This window comes from Myxocyprinus asiaticus, chromosome 12 (assembly GCF_019703515.2).
Source record: "Myxocyprinus asiaticus isolate MX2 ecotype Aquarium Trade chromosome 12, UBuf_Myxa_2, whole genome shotgun sequence".
Taxonomy (NCBI): domain Eukaryota; kingdom Metazoa; phylum Chordata; class Actinopteri; order Cypriniformes; family Catostomidae; genus Myxocyprinus; species Myxocyprinus asiaticus.
Window position 1 is genome coordinate 41,259,195 of NC_059355.1, and position 15,019 is coordinate 41,274,213.

General features: G+C 47.2%; 1 protein-coding gene across 1 annotated transcript in view; it reads left to right on the plus strand.

Annotated features, from left to right (window-relative positions):
* Window positions 1–15,019, plus strand: part of LOC127449423 (contactin-4-like) — a 167,969-nt gene that overhangs the window by 110,058 nt on the left and 42,892 nt on the right. Inside the window, exons 5-7 of the mRNA XM_051712834.1 lie at window positions 2,034–2,129; window positions 8,118–8,321; window positions 12,380–12,482. Of these exons, the coding sequence (XP_051568794.1) occupies window positions 2,034–2,129; window positions 8,118–8,321; window positions 12,380–12,482 (403 nt within the window). The remainder of the gene's footprint in view (window positions 1–2,033; window positions 2,130–8,117; window positions 8,322–12,379; window positions 12,483–15,019) is intronic.

Below are 15,019 nucleotides of genomic sequence, written 5' to 3' on the forward strand. Positions count from 1 at the left end.
ATGAACAAACACATTGTTCATTTGAAATTGAAGTCTTGTCAGATCTTGAGGGATGTAGGAATTTGCTTTGCGAGTTTGCGAGTGGGAAATGCATTTATGTTTCCCAAAGATTTATCTTGTCACACAGTCATCATTGTGAAGACTTCAGGAATATTTTTTATCTTAACTTATATTTAGGAATAGAATAATAAGGGGGCCTGGGTAGCTCAGTGGTAAAATACGCTGGCTACCACCCCTGGAGTTCACTAGTTCGCTAGTTCGAATCCCAGGGCGTGCTGAGTGACTCCAGCCAGGTCTCCTAAGCAACCAAATTGGCCCGGTTGCTAGGGAGGGTAGAGTCACATGGGGTAACCTCCTCATGGTCGCTATAATGTGGTTTGTTCTCGGTGGGGCGCATGGTGAATTGAGCGTGGTTGCCGCGGTGGATGGCGTGAAGCCTCCACATGCGCTATGTCTCCATGGGAACGCGCTCAACAAGCCATGTGATAAGATGCGCAGGTTGACTGTCTCAGACGCGGAGGCAACTGGGATTCGTCCTCCCAGACTGAGGCGAATCACTATGCGACCACGAGGACTTAGAGCGCATTGGGAATTGGGCATTCCAAATTGGGAGAAAAAGGGGAAAAAGGGGAAAAATCCCCCCCCCCCCAAAAAAAGGAATAGAATAATAACATAGTAATCTGATTATTTTTAGATTACTTCCATCCTAACTCTTTTATTTGAAGTCACTTCCATTTTTGCAACATAATCTTGTCCATATTCATAAAAATACGAAGAGGAAAGGAAATATATTCCATTTATTATTGTTAACAAAAAGAACCTCACAAAAACATTGTTTAAAAGTGCATTAAACATTACAAAAAAATGCAACATCATGTACATTATTGAACATAAAATCAACATGAAATGAATGCAAATTAATGATTAAAAAATCAAGAGCGATGTTGTTGCTAGGTCAAACCTTTCTTCTCAAAATACGCCATCCATGTGTGGTAAGAGATCAGACCAGTTATATTTGAGAATTAACATCACAAAAACGGTCTCAAAGTTATCACTATAGCAACAGGGCATTAATTTACATTTTTCTAGCAGAGTACAAAAGCAATTCACAAAACTTAGACTAATGTTATGTCACTAATGCATTTGGATTACATTGTGAATATAAAATGACATGTATTAGGGCATTTTGATGCAGTTGATGGCCAAAACCCTTCCAAACACATAATGACACGTTTATATTACACACAGAGTGATAATTCAAATAATAATTAACATGTGTTCATCAGGAGTTAAGAAAGTTATGTAAACATGCAAACATTTCTTCAAATGCTTCTTTAAATTTGACATTCAATCCTTTGCAGTTGACAGGGTATTGACCTATGGAATGCAGTTACATTGCACAGTGATGTTTTGTCCCGTGTCACCATAAAAGTTAAATTATATCTGTATGTCCAGTGGTCAAATGTTGATTTAGACTGCTCCATCTTCACCTGGCTGATGACGAGTATCAGGTCTATGTGCAATTTCATAAACCCTCCCACTCTCCCTCTCTTCTGAAAAATATTCTGAACAATTTACTGCCATTGCCTAATTAACATGTAATCCATAAAAAGTTACTGTTACCATAGTCTGATTATTATGTAATTTAATCCAATTACTAGTACTTGGTTTTTGTAATCTAATTATGTAATCCATATTACATGTAATCTGTTACTACCAGCATATATATATATATTTCACAGTATACTGCAATATACTGTATACTCACATTACCATAGAAACAGTATCTCTTATGATACACAACAGAATCACCTCACTTCACACAGGCACACATCAATGAAGCTGGAGAGCTGAGATCTGAATAATCACAACAGCTTTACCCCAGTGTGGGATGTCATATTTGTCCATCCCTGCCTGTTCTATAGAGTGGCATTTCAAAAGGTCTCTGCTCCATGTGTCATCTGTTGCATATCAGTGTGATGACACTGCCTTTAATGAAAAGTAATGACAGCCCCATTATTTTATTTTCACAGATCTGCAGAATTTCAGCAGCAAGGTCAGGAGTCCAGTGCTAGTGAGGGAGGGACAGGCTGTTGTGCTCCTGTGTGGTCCACCACCCCATTTTGGAGGTACTTTAATACATTCAGTATACATTTTTATTTTGTTGTTTCAAGCTGTTTGAATTCTGCTTCGGCAAGGGGAGATTTATATAAAAAGTGGTTCTTGCTTTATTGCGAGTCGGACATGACTGAAAGTGAAGACTTGTTGCTCTGTGAGTCAGATGTTGATTTAGTTACCGCTTTGATTAGCTGATTCAGTGAGTTCATACAGTGAAGTATTCGTCAGACTGATTCAGTATGATAACTTTTGAGTTGGTTAGTCGTTTGAAGCAATTCATTAAAACAACAGGCTCATAAGAATAATTTATTCGTCAACTGGATAAAACTGGTCGTGTTTTATGTTTGTTTTGGAGTGCAGCCAGTGAAAACACTGCAATAGAAAGATGTGCTATTTTGGTGTTATTTTGCAATGCACACTCTTTTTATCTCATCACATTCAATTCAATATAAATTTGAGTAAAATATCACTCCTTTTGCCTTGGCACTGGAGATACAGCAAACAGTTTCTTGTTTTCTTATTACCATCAATTTTTGCATACAAATTCACAAGGAGGCCAAACTGACAAAAGCCAATATTCTTTGAATTTAACACCATTTTGCCAATACGTTTGGTGAATAAATGGAGCATTTCATACAAAGAGAGGGTGGCAAAACCTGTTGACCCATTTCCACACATTTCTTTTTTTTTTTTTTTTTTTTTATCAATGCAAGCTCTGTGTTTTGCCTGTGAAATACTGAGGAACAATACTAAACAAATCCAAGGTCAAGACTTCACAATAAATGGCAATTCAGTCTTATTGGTGTCAAAACAAATCGCCACTCCACTCACTTAGTATGTATGGTGCATGTCAGATTCATGATTCAGATTCTATCTTAATCATTTCATATTGTGAGCAAATCAAGCTTTCAAATGTCCAGAGCACAATGACTTGCTAAAAAGTCTCTGTTCTTGCATTCAAGCACCATCCTCATGGCATTTAGCTTCCCTTCGACCATCTTAATGGCACTTGTGCCCTTGTGGTCATTTGGAAAGGTTATTTTCTTAAGCCTTGGCCTTCTGTTGAAAGGTAATAAAGGCATGTGGCAGCTGGTTAAAGCGACACGTCTCTTTATCCCCCAGTCCAGCTGCGTGTCTCTGCTGTGTCTGTGTACAGCTGATTAGCAGCTCCTCAAAGAGCCGCACACATATGCCAGAGGTGCAATTTCACGCCACTGCGCCAGCGTTCTTCCATTTCACCACATTTCCAGTGGAATCAGTGGCCTTAAGCACCCCATACCAACCTCCTGCCCTGCAACCACCCTCCATCTTCTATGTTTTTTCCCCCATTCTCCCGCCAACGCCCCCTTGACTGTTTGCCACATTCCATAATCCCAGACTCTTTCATATGCATAATGCTTCATGGGACTTTATACACTTGCTATATACCACAGCTCAGTCCTGAAAGTGAATTTTGTTTTCTATCTGGATTGAAACCGCATTTGCTTTAGAACCGTAATAGTACTTTAATAATTTTTTACATGAGTAGGACGCAACATATTAAAGAATTCTCTAATTACCAAGATCATTCAACTGTGCAGTAGTATACCCCAAATTATTGCTAAGTGCATTAGCATATTTCCCTTTTGTGGAACTCGAGCTGCGTATGATCTCTATGGGACACGATCCGAGTGTCACGTGGTCTGAAGCCCTTATTCAGTCATGGTAATTTATTGGCTGATGGTACTTAAGCGATGCCCCCTAGGGAGCTATATCACGGGCTCCATAGAGGCACTCGCATTTGCACCATCGAGTCAGATTTTCTGTTTTTCAGTGCAAGATCTTGTCTGGCCCGTGTTTACTGGTATAAAAGGAGATGGCGTGCACCACTCATTCAGATTTTTTCTTTGGAGCCGAATGCATGCTTGTGTTTGTCCTCTCACCTTTCGCTTACGCTGCTGGATTTTATGGCACATATCAGCGGTCACCCTCACATGGTTGAGTGTTGTGCTTCGCCTCGGCTACGCGATCCATTTCGCCAGATGCCCGCCCAGGTTCAGTGGCATCCTCTCCACTATGGTGCGGGGCGAGGGTGTCTCCGTCCTCCGGGTGGAGGTGGCCACCCTTCTGGCAAAGGGAGCAATAGAGCCCGTCCCCGTAGCCGAGTTGCGCAAGGACTTTTACAGCCCTTATGTTATCGTGCCCAAGAGAGGGGGAGGGTCGCACCCAATCTTGGATCTGCGTGCTTTGAACAAAGATTTACACAGGCTTCCATTCAAGATGTTAATGCAGAAGTGCATCCTGGCGTCAGTACGACATCAGGATTGGTTTGCGGCCATCAACCTGAAGGACGCGTACTTTCACGTATCGATCCTTCCTCGACACAGACCCTTTCTTCAGTTTTTCTTCGAGGGACAAGCATACCCGTACAAGGTCCTCCCCTTCGGTCTGTCCCTGTCCCCTCGCGTCTTTACCAAGATCGCAGAGGCTGCCCTGGCCCCGCTAAGGGAGAAGGGCATTCACATTCTCAATTATCTCGATGACTGGCTAATCCTAGCTCAGTCGTGAGATCTATTGTGTGCGCACAGGGACCTTGTGCTTCAGCACCTCGACCGACTCGGGCTTCAGGTCAGCTGGGAGAAGAGCAAGCTCTCCCCTGTGCAAAGCATCTCTTTTCTCGGTATGGAGTTGGACTCGGTCACTCAAGGCATGTCTTATGACCAAACGTGCTCAGTCAGTGCTGACCTGCCTGAAGACCTTCTGGCAGAAGGTAGCGGTGCCAGTGAAACAATTTCAGAGGCTTCTGGGGCATATGCCATCCTCGGCAGCGGTTCTCCCCCTCGGGTAGATGCATATGAGACCACTTCAGCACTGGCTACAGACTTGAGTCCCGAGGTGGGCATGGCACCAAGGCACCCGGTGTGTGACCATCATGCCACAGTGCCATCAGACTTTCAGCTCTTGGTCGGACCTGGCATTTCTACGGGCAGGTGTTCCCCTAGAGCAGGTCTCAAGGCGTGTCGTGGTCATGACAGATGCCTCGAACTTGGGCTGGGGCGTCGTGTGAAATGGGCAGGCAGTCTTGGGGCTCTGGACAGGCAGAGCATCAACTTTGCTCCTTTGGCAGAGCATCAACTGCTTAGAGTTGCTGGCGGTATTGCTGACCCTGCAGAGGCTTTGGCCATTGATTCAGGGCAAGCATGTGTTTGTCCGGACCGACAACACAGCGACTGTAGCATACATAAACCACCAAGTCGGTGTACACTTGCGTCGCTTGTCGCAACTTGCCCGCCGCCGCCTCCTCTGGAGCCACTCACCTTCCGGGTGTCCTCAACCATTCAGCGGACGTGCTCTCATGGCAGGTAATGCTCTGTGGGGAGTGGGGACTCCACCCCCCACATAGTCCAGCTGATTTGGGAGAGATTCGGGGAGGCACAGGTAGGCCTGTTCGCCTCCCAAAAGTTCTCTCACTGCCCCCTTTGGTACTCCCTGTCCGAGGCTCCCCTTGGCACGGGTGCCTTGGCGCACAGCTGGCCTCGGGGGCCACACAAGTATATGTCTCCTTGCGAACTGGTGTTCTTCCCGTGGGGAAGACCCACAGAGATGCGCCATCAGGTCTGTGCTGTCTTTCCTTCAGGAAGGGCTGGAGAGATGGCTGTCTCCCTCTACCCTGAAAGTGTACGTGGCTGCCATAGCAGCTTACCATGACACACTGGACAGGAGGCCCTCACGACAGCGCGACCTGATCAACAGGTTCCTCAAGGGCGTGAGGAGGTTGAATCCTCCTAGACTGTGCCTGATTCCCTCTTGGGATCTCTCTGTGGTCCTACCTGTCCTACAGAGAGCCCCCTTTGAGCCCCTGGAGCAGGCCAAGCTCAGTACTTTGTCTTTGAAGATGGCCCTCCTGGTGGCACTCACTTCCATCAAGAGGGTGGAGGACCTGCAGGCACTCTCTGTTATCAGTGAATGCCTGGAGTTCGGGCCAGCACACTCTCACGTGATCTTGAGACCCCAGCCCGGTTATGTGCCCAACGTTCCCACCACTCCTTTTCGGGACCAGGTGGTGAACCTGCAAGCACTTCCTTCAGAGGAGGAAGACCCAGCATTGTCATTGCTGTGTCCAGTTCACACCCTGCAAATCTATCTGGACTGCATGCAGAGCTTTAGACGCTCGGAGCAGCTCTTTGTCTGTTTTGGAGGACAGCAGAAGGGGAAAGCTGTCTCCAAACAGGGGCTATCCCATTGGATTGTGGGTGCCATTTCTCTTGCATACCAATCTCAGGACATGCCGTGCCCCTTGGGAGACCGGGCTCACTCCACTAGAGGTGTTGCATCCTCCTGGGCACTGGCAAGGGGGACCTCTCTAGCAGACATATGCAGAGCCATGGGTTGGGCTACACCCAATACCTTTGTGAGGTTTTATAACCTACGCATAGACCAGGTTTTGACCCGAGTGTTACATGGTAACAGCAGGTAGACCGGGCGGCCGGTTGGGTGTACCGCTTGCATTGTGCCTTTCCCCTTTTTCAAAGGTGATAATGTGCACCTTTTTGTCCACAACAGTTCCCCGTATCCGGTGAACCCCGGACACCTCTTTAATGAAGCACTGTTCGGTGACTAACTCGGCAGAGGAGTAACAACACCAGGCCCAGTACTCGTGGTATGCCCCTTTTCAGGTGATCCCATGTGCTCGGGCTCAGTGCTCCATGCATGGTGATTCCCCCTTGGTAATCCCGTATGATGAGTTTCCACTGTTCGGTTTCCCCTTAGGTGAACACTGTGTTTCCCCTCACCAGAGCTTTCTCTGCCTTGGCCACTGTGGCTGTGTACCCTCTCTGTAGATAGGGTTCTCCGGTGGTATCATTCCATATGTAAACTTCTCCATTGGTAAGTCCATGTGAGGTATTCTCCACAGGTTAACCTCCCTCCGGTAGGATGTGGTCTCCATAGAGCTCTCTTTCCTGGAGAGGGAAAAGCACTTCCCAGCACTATTCTAGAAAGTGCTCGGTGGGAAATTGCTTAAGAGAAAATCAGGAAAGGCACCACCGGTAGCCTACTTGGGTAAGTGCCTCCTCTCCCCTTACCAGGACTAGGGAGACACCTTACCTAACTCGCTGGAAGGTCACGATGTGGTTGAGCACTCGCTGCGAGGCACACAGCAGCTTGACCATGTCCACTCTTCCGTACCTCGTGACACAATTCAGCGCCTGTGGCGTTTCCTATAGGAACCCCTAGTGTCACTACATCGACACAATGTTGAGTGAGTGACAGACAGGGAACATCTTGGTTACTGATGGAGGGAACGAGATGTTGTGTCCTCCTGCCATGGCGCTGAACCAACCGCTGATATGGCCGGGACTCTCTATCGGCTCCTCAGCATAAATCTGAATGAGTGGTGCACGCCATTTCCTTTAATACCCGTATATCCGGGGGCGGAGAGTGGCATGCAAATTCCACTCGCCAATTCTCATGGGCCTTTTCTATTTTAAGTAAAGGTGATTGGGGCTATCAAGATCAAACCCCTAGTGTCACTACATCGACACAACGTCTCGTTCCCTCCATTAGGGAACAGAGGTTACATCAGTAACCAAGACATATTCTAACAGGTTTCCACACCTTGGTCATAAAAGCAAATAGTCCCACCCCAAACTCACCACACTAGTTGAACCAATGTTGCTGTGTTGAGCTGATTGGAGCAATGTTTTGATTGAGAGCCACAGTGTGTACACTTTTCGATTAGCCTACGATTGGTTTACTTATAGTTGTCTCTACATATTAGGTTGGAATTTGAAAAAAAAAAACAATATTTTAACATCTAAAAAAATTTAATATTTAAACTTTTATCCATTTATGTTTACAAATTTGATTAATAAATTATTATAAATTATTAAAAGTATTGATGTACAACATCATTTTGGTAATGATTCCTCAATGTATTCTACATTGTATACATTGAAAGTAGGCTGTATAATAATTTTGTAGTAACATCTCATAAGTGTTATTAACAATTTTCTCCACAGAAATCAGATACTCCTGGATATTTAATGGCCGCCCCAGCATAGTCGTTGGAGATAACCGTCGTTTTGTGTCTCAGAGGACTGGAAACTTGTATATTGCTAAGGTTGAGACGTCAGATGTGGGTAACTACACATGTGTGGTGAAGAATATGATCGCCAACACAACCGTCTACAGCTCCCCGACTCCAGTAGTGCTACGGCGGGATGGTGAGGGCCGTTTACAGTTGTAGCCATGTGTGTAGTCAGCTAGCCTGGAAGAACCACTAACAGTGATGAATCAGTAGATTTGAGAATGATGGTGTTTGTTTTACTGCCACTCAAAGGCATTTTTGTATTCATAGCCTCTGAGCTGTGCTCAGCCAAGTGTGTGTGTTTGTGTGTGTGTGTGTGTGTGTGTATGTGTGTGTGTGTGAGCTTAACATCACCAGTCATTAGTGTCCATTTAATATTCACTCAAACTAGGTATGTGAAGTATGGCGGAGAGGTTTTGAATATTTTGAGTTCTATGTGAATATTAAGAATATTTTGTGCCCAAGAGCATTGCTTTACTTCTCACTTCAGTTATTTAATTCTGTCTTACTTTTCCTCTCATTTGATCTGTATTATTTGCCATGCTGCAAGTGAACTTTGTTTTTTGCCATGTTTGCACAAATAGGGGAGACCGGGCATACATCAAAACTGTCTATTAGGGCAGGATTTTATGTGGATTCTGTCCTCCAAGCTAAAATTTTAAAATCTCCAATATCATTTTTATTTTTGTAAAAGCTGTTTGAGTAAACAAATGAACACAATAAAACCACACTGACAAACATCAAGCAAAGGATCAGATTTGAACTGAAACGTTGAAATCTGTTCTAAGGACAGGGTTATAGTGTCACATATTCCCTGTTTTTTTGTATTGACTTTTATGTTGAAATTTTGGTTTAGTTCCCTGTTCCTGTTTCCTGTTAATTTTGTAGTCCTTTGTAGTTTATTTTCATGATTGGTTTTCCCCTGATTGTTTCCCCAGGTGTTCCTCGTTCCCTTGTTTTCCCTTGTGTATTTAAGCCCTTGTTTTCCCCAAGTTTCTTTGTCAGTCTTCATCTGTATTATGCTTTGTTCCCTGTGTTTTGTTTCATTATGTTCTGAGTTACTTGGTTTACCTTTATTTTATTAAAAAAATCTGCATTTAGATCCTCATTCCTCTCCTGTCTCGTCACAGAAAGACTGACCAAGAAATGATCTAGCGGCCGTCAGGATTCTGCTCCTTCATCAAGGGGACCGTCCAGTTGAGGATCATGCCCGTGAGTTTTTAGAGATGGCAAATGTAGTGCACTATCCAGTCTGCTCTCTGGTGGTTTTCTTCCGGGCCAGTCTGAATAGTGCATTGAGGGAACTCATGCCTCCGGCTGATCCTCACTAGACATTCGGCGATTATGTGGAGAAGGCTCTGGAACTTAGCAGTTCCCCTTATAAAGTGGATTATGGCAGGAACACTGGGCCAAAACCTGTGTCCACGGCCCCTGTGTCGAAGCCTTCCATGGCCTCTGTCTCCAAGTTGTATGATCTGCCATGAAGACCACACCTCAAAAATTGTCTCCGCCCACGCCTGCCACGGTCAACGAGCCAGCGCCCACGCCTGCCACAGTCAACGAGCCAGCGCCCACGCCTGCCACGGCCAACGAGCCAACACCCAAGCCTGCCATGGCTAATGAGTTGCCAGCCTCGTCCGTCCCAGAGCCAGCGTTGCCAGCCTTGCCCGTCCCAGAGCCAGTGTTGCCAACTTCGGCCATCCAGAGGAGGAGGAAGAGAAGAAAAGTTTCCGTTCCCAAGTCTCTTCCCATGTACATGACCATGGAGGTCGTTTCTCAGTCTCATCCCATGTACACGACCACAGAGGTCGTTTCCGAGTCTCCTCCCACACCCACGACCACAGAGGTCATTCCTGAGTCTCTGCCCATGCCCACAACCACAGAGGTCAGTCCCAAGTCTCATCCCATGTACACGACCACAGAGGTCGTTTCCGAGTCTCCTCCCACACCCACGACCACAGAGGTCATTCCCGAGTCTCTGCCCATGCCCACAACCACAGAGGTCAGTCCCAAGTCTCATCCCATGTACACGACCACAGAGGTCATTTCCGAGTCTCCTCCCACACCCACGACCACAGAGGTCATTCCTGAGTCTCTGCCCATGCCCACAACCACAGAGGTCAGTCCCAAGTCTCATCCCATGTACACGACCACAGAGGTCGTTTCCGAGTCTCCTCCCACACCCACGACCACAGAGGTCATTCCCGAGTCTCTGCCCATGCCCACAACCACAGAGGTCAGTCCCAAGTCTCATCCCATGTACACGACCACAGAGGTCGTTTCCGAGTCTCCTCCCACACCCATGACCACAGAGGTCATTCCCGAGTCTTTGCCCATGCCCACAACCACAGAGGTCAGTCCCAAGTCTCATCCCATGTACACGACCACGGAGGTCGTTTCCGAGTCTCCTCCCATGTCCACGACCACAGAGGTCATTCCCGAATCTCCTCCCATGTACACGACCATAGAGGTCGTTTCCGAGTCTCCTCCCATGCCCACGACCACAGAGGACGTTCCCGAGTCTCATCGCATGTTCACGACCACGGAGGTCATTTCTGAGTCTCCGCCCATGCCCACGACCACGGAGGTTGTTCCTCAGTCTCTGCCCATGTTCATGACCACAGAGGTCGTTCCCGAGTCTCTTCCCATGTTCACGACAATGGAGATAATTTCCCATTCATCCAGGACTCTTTGTCTCGAGCCTCCCACGACTCCACCTTCCACGGCTTGGCCCCTCGAGCCTCCCATGGCTCTGTCTTCCACGGCTCCCCCCCAGAGTCTTCCACGGCTCTGCCCCCAGAGACTATTTCCCCAGTGGCTCCGCCCCAGAAACTATTTCCCCAGCGGCTCCGCCTGCTCCCCCAGAGACTATTTCCTCCTGCGGCTCCACCCCCTCCCCCAGAGATGACTCCTACAGCGGCTCCGCCGCCTTACCCTGTCCCTGTTCTGTGGCCGCCTCCTCAACCTGTCTCGGCCCTGCGGCCTCCTCCCAGGCCTCCTGACCCTGTCTCGGCCCTGCGGCCTCCTTCCAGGCCTCCTGACCCTGTCTCGGCCCTGCGGCCTCCTTCCAGGCCTCCTGACCCTGTCTCGGCCCTGCGGACACCTCCCAGGCCTCCTGACCCTGTCTGGGCCCTGCAGCCACCTCCCAGGCCTCCTGACACAGTCCCCACCTTGAGGTCATCTCCTTGGTCTCCTGGCTGTCCACCTGATCTGCTCTGGTCTCCTGGCCATCTGCCTGATCTGCTCTGGTCTACTTGGTCCTCCGAGCCTGCAGAGTCGCCCTGGCTCTCCATCCTTCCTGCTCCACCTTGGTTTCAAGCCTCCATGACCTTGCCTTGTTCTTCTGCTCCCCTTGCCCCTTGTACCCCCTTGAACTACCTATTTTCCCCCACACCCCATGGAAAATTTGTTTTTGTTTTGTTTTTTGGAGCGTCTGGAATCCGCTCCTTTAAAAGGGGGCGCTCTGTCACATATTCCCTGTTTTTTTTTTTTTTTTTTTTTTTTTTTTTGTATTGACTAATGTTGAAATTCTGATTTAGTTCCCTGTTCCTGTTTCCTGTTAGTTTTGTAGTCCTTTGTAGTTTCTTTTCATGATTGGTTTTCCCCTGATTGTTTCCCCAGGTGTTCCTCGTTCCCTTGTGTATTTAAGCCCTTGTTTTTCCCTGGTTTCTTTGTCAGTCTTCATCTGTATTATGCTGTGCTTTGTTCCATGTGTTTTGTTTCATTATGTTCTGCGTTACCTGGTTTACCTTATTTTATTAAAAAGGCTGCATTTAGATCCCCATTCCTCTCCTGTCTCGTCACATATAGAGTATTTCATGAATCAGGGCAGGTTGACACATGTGTTTTTACAATTTATGAATTGGTATTTCTATATTTTTTTTTTTTGGCCAAAATTATGGTTTGTTTTGTGTTTTTGCTGTTATATGTATCACTTGTGCTTCATAATTGTTTTACTGTTTAAATTGAGCTAAAAACTATTAAATAGCCTATAATAATATATTTAATGGCAGATTCCCATTGTGACAACTTACCCCAGACACAGAAAAAAATAATAAACCTAATGTGAGACATATTCACTGGAGTAAAACATTTCAAAACTCTCTCCGTCTATAAACAAAGTTTTACTTGACTTGATAGCATTGGTTCTAAACAACTTACACTTGTTTATCCTCATTTTACCTAATTTTACAGCTGTAATGGGGGAATATGAGCCGAAGATTGAAGTCCAGTTTGAAAAAATCCTCCACATTGCCAAAGGATCCTCAGTTAGACTGGAGTGCTTCGCTTTAGGAAAGTAGGTCTCTTCTTTACAACCAGATGGACTTCTTGCCCTCCAGAAGGTTGCCAGGCTAACTGGGGATTGCCACACTTGGCACATAGTACATCTTAGCAATTTATTTAAGAGAAATGTCTTAAAAATGTACAGGTTCCTTTAATCTTACAAGTACAAGGAAACAGATGGAGGGGGCATCCATTATTTCACAAACAGCTGTAGACTGTGATCCAGGGGTGGGCCGGGGTTCTGGCCTTGGATTGTCCACACGTAATGTGTTCAGGGTTGCTGGTATAAAGGAGGACCATCAAGCATTGGACAGCTTTGCTGCCAGTCAATATGGAAAGTAATTTCATGTACCATTTAAATATCAAAAGCACCAAAAGAATGGATATACCTTACTTGAAAGACCTTGAATTATAGTTTTCAATGTAATTTTTCAGCAATTGCTATTGGGCTCCATTTATTAAGCTTGACCATTGTAGTCTACATAGATGTACATTGTGGTTTTGCCAAGTAGGACGTGTTCCTGGATTAAATTCCTCTCTTTTGAAATGACCAGCAATGCTGTCACCAGCATCTGCTGTAATTAAGAAGTCGCTGCCCAGAATGGGATACTGGTATGGTGGTGTCCCTACCAGTTTTCTTAAAGGGGTCATGAAATGCTATTGTTTTTTTGTTTGTTTTTTTAGTAATTTTATTATCTTCCCTGAGGTCCACTGAGAATGTTAGTAAAGTTTTTTTTTGTTTGTTTTTTTTTTTACACCAAAACAATTTAGTAATATATGATCTTTTTTCACCCAGTTTTTGGCCCTCTGTCTGAAATGCTTGATTTTGGACTAATCGCCTCCTTAAAACTACAAAGTAAATGCCCACTGTTATGATTGGCTAACATCGTGCAGCCCCTCAAATACAGTCATATTTGAAACTCAATTGGAAGAGAATGAATAAGCACCTGAATATGAATAATGTACGCCGCCTCCACCCTGCACGCCACGGCTCTCCTGCAAGTGCACCAAGCCGAGGCACTCAGAGAAATCCATGAGGGTAGTTCTGACCCGAAATCGATGCAGGAGCTGCGCTCGGCGACGATCCTGCCCTCCGGGTGATGAAGGTCATGGCGTGGTCTCTCGGGCAGGCGATGTCTACCCTGGTGGTGCAGGAGCGCCACCTTTAGCTCAACCTGGTCGAGTCAAGGGAGGCTGACAAGGTACGATTCCTTGACGCCCCCATCTCCCAGGTTGGCCTATTCGGCGACACCGTCGGAGACTTTGCCCAGCAGTTTTCAACGGTGAGGAAGCAGACAGAGGCCATCCAACATATCCTGCCCCGGTGAGGCTCAATATCCCGCACCCCATCTGCTCGTTGCCAAGGGCATCCCCCTGCAGCGACACCAGCTCTGCCACAGCCCGCCCCAGCAGGCCGGCCACGGCATGGAGCTGCCCGCAGGAAGCAGACGCCACCCGTCTCACGGCCGGCCGCCAAGAACCCAAGGAAGGCTTCGAAGCACCCCTGAGACAGGCAACCCAGGAAGTCAGAGACCCGCTACACAGGAGCTGGTAAGAGCACCACTCCTTCCCCTGGTGGAGGGCCGGGGGGACAATCCTTGTTTATCTTTTATTGTCATTTCACATTCCCCTTGGTCCCCCTCGCTCGGAGCTTGGGGGCGTGGCTCACGCTCCCCAACCCATCACGGTGGCTGATCAGGACCGTCCAACTCGGCTACGTGATTCAGTTCGCCAGGCACCCACCCAGGTTCAATGGCGTCTGCTTCACTTCGGTGAAAGGCGAGAACGCCTCTGCCTTGCGCATGGAGATCGCGTCCCTTCTATGGAAGGACGCAATAGAGCCTGTTCCTCCAGCCGAGATGAGGAAGGGGTTTTACAGCCTCTACTTCATCGTACCCAAAAAAGGTGGTGGGTTGCGGCCAATCTTGGACCTGCGAGTTCTGAACCGGGTCTTGTACAGACTCCCGTTCAAGATGCTGATGCAAAAAATGCATTTTGGCGAGCGTCCGGCATCAAGATTGGTTCGCAGAGGTAGACCTGAAGGACGCGTACTTCCACATCTCGGTTCTACCTCAACACAGACCCTTCCTGCGGTTTGCTTTCGTGGGCCGGGTGTACCAGTACAAGGTCCTCCCCTTCGGTCTGTCCCTGTCACCTCGCACCTTCACGAAGTTCACCTCGCACCTTGCACTGCAGAGGCAGCCCTTGCCCAGTTAAGGGAAGTGTGCATTAGCATCCTCAACTATCTCGACGACTGGCTGATTCTAGCTCACTCACGGGACTTGTTGTGTGCGCACAGGGACCTGGTGCTCAGGCATCTCAGCTGGTTGGAGCTTTGGGTCAGCTGGGAAAAGAGCAAGCTCTCCCCGGTTCAGAACATCTCTTTTCTCAGCATGGAGTTAGACTCAGTCTCAATGATGGCGCACCTCATGAGCGAGCTTGTGCAGTTGGTACTGAACTGTCTGAGAGCGTTCGGGCGGAAAACGTCGGTCCCACTAAAATTATTTCAGAGGCTCCTGGGGCATATAGCATCCTCAGCGGTGGTCACAC